This window comes from Alligator sinensis, unplaced genomic scaffold, assembly GCF_000455745.1.
Source record: "Alligator sinensis unplaced genomic scaffold, ASM45574v1 scaffold336_1, whole genome shotgun sequence".
NCBI lineage: Eukaryota > Metazoa > Chordata > Crocodylia > Alligatoridae > Alligator > Alligator sinensis.
This window is the reverse complement of record NW_005842917.1, coordinates 300,353-306,574: the sequence shown is the minus strand read 5'-3', so window position 1 is coordinate 306,574 and position 6,222 is coordinate 300,353. Positions and strand designations below refer to the sequence as shown.

General features: G+C 51.9%; 1 protein-coding gene across 1 annotated transcript in view; it reads left to right on the top strand.

The window, feature by feature from the left end:
• The window catches only part of AIF1 (allograft inflammatory factor 1), a 3,492-nt gene extending 1,829 nt beyond the window's left edge, over positions 1-1,663 (top strand). Inside the window, exons 3-6 of the mRNA XM_025192355.1 lie at positions 73-100; positions 340-399; positions 1,052-1,214; positions 1,391-1,663. Of these exons, the coding sequence (XP_025048140.1) occupies positions 73-100; positions 340-399; positions 1,052-1,214; positions 1,391-1,478 (339 nt within the window). The 3' untranslated portion in view covers positions 1,479-1,663. The remainder of the gene's footprint in view (positions 1-72; positions 101-339; positions 400-1,051; positions 1,215-1,390) is intronic.
• The last annotated feature ends 4,559 nt before the right edge of the window (positions 1,664-6,222 follow it).

The window sequence follows — 6,222 nt, the reverse complement described above, 5'->3', positions numbered from 1 at the left end:
GGGGGGACCTTGGCCACAGGGTTGAGTCTAAAGTGTGGGGTTGGTCCTTCCCGCTGTGGGCAGGGCTCTCAGGGGCAGGAGGAGGGGCTGAGCCCACGGCGTGGACCATAGGTTGGGGTCTAGGGGCCAGGAAGGCTGGAGGTGGGGCCTGGACTATGGGGATGGGCCTCTTTGAAGTGGGCAGGGCTCTGGTGCAGGGCCTAGACTGTTGGTGGGGCGGAAGGAGGGGTATAGAGGGCAGGGCAGAGCTGGGGGGTCAAGGGGAGGGGCTGGGGTGGGGCCTGGACCATGGGGACAGGGCCTTGGGGCCTGTGTCTGGCCCATCCGTCTGTCTGACAGACTGTCCCGCCCCGGCAGAGAAGTACATGGAGTTCGACCTCAACTCAGATGGGGAAATCGGTGAGGCCCCCCCATGCCCGTCTGGCCATACACCCGCTTTGCTGGGGCGGGGGGCGGTGGATTGTCCATCTCCCTGTCCACCCCCTACCCCCCACTTGTTGTATGTGGGGGCATTGGTGTCCATCTGTCTGTCAGGGTATGTCTCTGTGCACCTGACCTCCAGCCCCTGGCCCTTCACCCCTGACTTTAGATGCCTGGCCGTCTTCAAGCCTGACTCTTGACACGCTGCCCAGTGCGCCACCCCTACTTGGACCCTTGATCCCTGACCTTCAGTTTGCTACCCCTGACCTTTGACCCCTGACCTTTGACCCCTGACCTTTGATACCCAATTCACCACCCCTGACCCAAACCTGGATTCCAAATCCCTGACCCCCGTACTTTGATGCCTGACCCGCTGACCCTCGACCCCTGAGCTGGGGTGCCTGAGGCCCCCACCTGTAATCCCAGCCCTTGTCACCCCTAACCTCTGATCTTTAATCCCTGACTGCCTGATCCTTGACACACAACCCCTGACATCTGAACCTTGACCCCTCACCCCCCCCCATGGGTCCTTGATCTTTTGACCACCAACCCCTGCAACTTTGTACCCTGACCCCTGGAACCTTGGCCGTCCACCCCTTGGCATCTGACCTCTGACCCTTGACCCCTACAGACCTGATGTCACTCAAACAGATGCTGGAGAAGCTCGGGGTGGCCAAGACCCACCTGGAGCTGAAGCGGCTCCTGCACAAGGCCACGGGAGGCACCAGCGACACCATCAGCTACCGCAGCTTCGTGCAGCTGCTGCTGGGCCCGCAGTCCGACATCCGCGACCTGTGCGTGCCCACCCCCTCCAGCCTCTCGTGCCCCTGCCCGCCCCCCAGTGCCCCTGACTCCCTGGTGCCCCTCACTCCCAACCCGCAGCCCCTGCCCCCCCAGCCCTGGTGGTGCCCCTTCCTTCCAACCCCCAGCCCTGCCAGGGCCCCTCACTCCTCACCTGCTCTCTCCACAGGATTCTCCTGTTCGAGAGCAAGGCCAAGGAGCAGGAGCCCCCGCCACCCGGGCCCCCCCGCAAGAGGGACATCACCGAGCTCCCCTAGCCTCGCTCCCAACCTGCGGGAGGACACGAAGTGGCGCTGATCCTGCAAAGGATGCTGGGAGGGGGGGCAGGGGGAGGAGGTTCCCCCTCCTTGGTGAAGGAGGTTGGAGAGGTGAAAGGTCAGACCTCATGTGCTCAGCCATGTTAATAAAGGCCATTTAAGGACGCTGCTGTTGGGTGGTGTTGTCTATGGGGGGAGGCTAGATCGTGGACCTGCTCCTAGCCAGACAGGGCCTCCCATGGGCTTGCAAGGCTCTGATTGGCTGAGAAGTGGGGCCTTGGCCTGGGGGGGGGTTCTGAGGTGGAATAGTTCATTGAGGGCTGGAGGGGAGGTACAGTTGGGACAGTCCAATCCTCCCATGGGCCAGTCCAACTGGCAACACCTCCTTCTCCTGTGTAATGGGCCAGTCCATTTTACAGGGTGGGGGTGCCCAGGGGTCGGCAAAATACCGCCCGCGGGCCAAATCTAGCCCGTGGAGGGACTTTGGTCCCCCAGTCTCGCCTGGCCCAGGCACCATCCAGCCTGTGGCGCGTGTCCCACTACCCCATCCTGGCCATGCCCTGGCTGGAGCAAGCCAGCTGCAGGCAGCCCACCACATCTGGGCAGTGCGGACATGGGCTTCGGGGTTGGGGGCAGCTGCAGGGGTGGGGAGGCATGGGCCGGCCCAAATAATTTCCCCCCCTGCACTGGCCCATGGGCGATTTGGGATGTTCCATTACACAGGGGAGGGGGGTGTTGGCAGTTGGACTAGCCCATGGGAGGTTTGGGATGCTCCATTACATAGAGGAGTGGGGTGTTGGCAGCTGGGCTGGACTATGGGAAGCTTGGGATGTTCCATTACATAGGGGAGAGAGGTGTTGGCAGTTGGGCTAGCCCATGGGAGGTTTGGGATGTTCCATTACACAGGGGAGGGGGGTGTTGGCTGCTGGGCTGGACCATGGGAACCTTGAGATGTTCTATTACATAGAGGACAGGGATGTTGACAGTTGGGCTAGCCAATGGGAGGTTTGGGATGTTCCATTACATAGAGGAGGGGGATGTTGGCAGTTGCATTAGCCCCTGGGAGGGCTGGAATATGCCATTGCACAAGGGTAGGTGGTTGCTTGGATTTGGACTGGCCCATTATAGTGGGAGGGTTGGGATGTGACATTAGGAAGAGAGGCAGCTGCTTTCACTGAGACTGGCCCATTGAAGTGTACAGTTGGAGTGTTCCAGTGTAGAAGGTGAGAGGGGGGGCAGAATTCCAGGTTCAACAGCCCATTATAGAGCTGAGCAGGGTAGACAATCCCCTGTTATAGCAGGCAAGTATGGAGAAACATCATCCTGTTATTGAACAGGGTGGTCCCCAAATGGAATGGCCCATTATAAGCACATGATGTTGGGGAAGATAGCCAGATAGTAGAATATCCCATGGCGGGGGGGGGGGGGGGAGCACTATTCCACCACAAGGAGAGGGGTACCTGGGTGTGCAATGACCTAGCCATGGGCACTTGGAACCTCCCATTTTAATGCACTAAATGGGGGTATCCCTTGGTGGAATGGTCCATTGCAGTAGTTAGAGAAGTTCCCATCTGGGGTGGGGGGGGGGAAAGACAGAGAGAGAGAGAGAGAGAGAGAGAGAGAGAGACTATCCTTGCTGGAATGATCCATTATTGGTGTAGGGGAGGCTGGAACAGCCCAAAATGTGGAGCACTCCATTACAGCAGGTGAGATTGGCATGGCTCATTTGAACAGTTTGAGGGGGGTGTCAACTGGTGGACTGACCCATTATGAGAAGAGGAGGGTGTATAATGGCATAAGAGGGGGTATTTATATATCATGCAGATAATAAATTATAATATATAGTATATATATAATATTTATTTAAAATATGTTATGATATATAATAATAAAATGAAAATAGCACATACCATGTATGTCTATGTATATATGTGCATGTGTTTATGTACATGCTTGTGTGTGTGTGTGTGTGTGTGTGTGTGTGTGTGTGTATGCATACATATGTAGAGAGAGATACTAGCGAATTGCCCTTCAAGAATAACAGGAGATGGGGTGGGGAGCGGGCTGGGAGGGAGCGCTGCCACCTCCCACCCTGCACCACCACTGCCTCTTGGGAGTGGGGAGGAAAGCTTGCCTCGCCGTCCCCTCCGTCCCCCTACGCCAGCACCCCACACCACCTCCACCTTCAGTGCCACTGGTCTCCCCCCTCCCCCCCGCCCTCATCCTCAGAGGTGGCAGAGCACCACCATGATGGCAGGGATGAACTGGGGGGAAAGAGGCCAGTGCTGCTGGCTTTACCACCACACTCTGTCCCCTCTATCCCCGCTGTCATGGCAACTTTTTGCACTCTGATTGGTTGTTTCACTAACCAGTCAAAGTGCTCCAAGAGCATTACAGACAGACAGACAGACTAAGCCCTTTATTATATAACAGTGGTTCTCAAACTTTTTTTTTTTGCGGACCACTTGGAAATTGCTGAGAGTCTCGGTGGATCACTTAATAAACTTTTTATTTGTTTTAAATATCAAAGCACACAATTCATATTTTAGTATCAGTATTCTAACCTTACAAGTAAAGATATTCTGGATTGTTCCGCAACCTCTTACTGCGGACCACCTGAATGGAACTTGTGAATGAGGGGTGGTCCATGGACCACCGTTTCAGAACCTCTGTTATATATAGAGAGAAATATATATGTGTGTGTGTGTGTGTGTGTGAATCTATTTATATCTCATGCAGATAATAGATTATAACATATAGTATTATAACAATAGTATAGTATAGTATAATAGTAATATATGATAGCAATAGTAAATATAATAGTGTTGGCTACAAATGTCCAACTTGGGATCCTTAAAATTCTGGTTTATTAGGCAGATTGAAACACTGTAATGAGTTAAATCATAAACCTTGGGGCTGGTCCCCATACACACACACACATGCACACACATGCACACACACAGTAGCAGGCTACAGAGTCAGGTATACCTATCTTACAAGTGCTGGAGCCTGTCGTTGAGGCTTCTTTCAGGGTGGTGTTATCTTCCAGAAGGAGGTCGCCAGCTGGTCCTTCTGGCTGGACAGGTCTGGTCGAGTTGGAGATCGAGATCAAGAGGGCGCCACTGAGGGTCACTTTTCACTGCCTTTTATCTGTCCCTGGCAGACTTTGGTCACTCCCCAGTTTTCAGGTTTGCCCAATCCAGGGGTCGTTGACCCTCGTGGGACTTCGGTGTTGATTAACTCAGGCCAGGGCTTCTAGCTCTTGATCAGTGACCTTTAGAGATTTCCCGGTTGTTACACTGTCTTCTATTGAGTTCTTCCGTTGGCTGATCTGCAGCTTCCAGGTGTTAATTGCTGTGTGCTACCTTGTTACACATTCAGTCACGTTACACATTCAGTCACTGATTCACTCGCTCTTTCAGAGGCCAGCCTGATACAGGGAAGGGCAGTTTGATTCCTGCCCTTGTTAACATTGTTACAATGTATAACTTACTTATGAAACTAAACACATTTAGTTGAAAGTTGAAAGGTGAGGAGTATAAAATATAAGCTACAAATGCCATGGCACACAAATAGATAAAAATACCAAACTACAAGGGGAGATACAAAATGCACACATACAAATTTTAAAACACAATTCCTTATCTTAAAGTGAAAGAGAGAGGATGGAAGAAAAGGTAGAAGAGGAAAAACATATCCAAAGAGGGGAGAGCAAATGCAGGCAAGAGGAAAAGGGGGCTTTCTGCTACAATAGTAGTATAGCTTTATAATAATAGATTATATATAGGGGGGGTGACTCATATAATATGACATAATAGGAGAGACTGGATTATGCATTTGCCTCCTCCACATCCTAGTTTTCCTGCTACAAGGCCCCACCTCTTTTACATAAATATATAAAGAGTAATTTCAAATACCAGGCTGTATCTCATTAGCATAATTTAGGCATCACATAGAGAAAGCAGACTCTAAAAGTTGCCCCTCCTCCGTAATCAGGCCTATCGGTCCCAATTTGCATTGCACGTATTTTGCCCCTCTCTTGGCATAAATTATGCAATGAGTTTCTGAAAAATCAGGCTGTGGCTCGTTTGCATAATTTATGCGTAGAGGAGAGAAAGCAGAAGGAACCTTTATTTTAAATGATGGCCCCATCCTCGCCTTAAGTGTGCACTCACATAAGGCAGAGGATCCCTCATTTGCATGCCGTTGAAGGTTTTTGCATAAATTATGTAGATTACAGGTGGTTCTTGTTTATGGGCAAGCTGCCCCCCCACCCCAGGACACCCATGTAGGACATACATGGTATGTATTTGCGTATCATTTCTTTGCATAAAAATATGCCAAGCACTCCTCTGGCCTGCGGCTAAGCTCCTCCCCTTTGCATCATATTCCCATAAATTATGCAAAGTATTGATATGCATTGTTATATTTATATTATATTTATATATTTCTATGTTTAACTTATGCATGATGTAATAACTTAAAGTCTAATTTTTGTATTGTAATCATGCACTCAGGACACAGTCCCGCCCTTCTCGTTTGCCTAAGTTATGCACATCAGAAACCGCTTAAAAGCCACGCTCCTCGTGGGGAAGGAAGCCCCGCCCCTTTTGCATAGATTACGCAAATCAGGACGGAGCTCGAAGGCTGCTTGCGCCCCGCCCCCTCCTTGCAGGCATTATGCAAATCCCCGGCGCGCTCCCCACAGCCCGGGCCAGCGGGAAGCCCCGCCCCCGACGCAGCG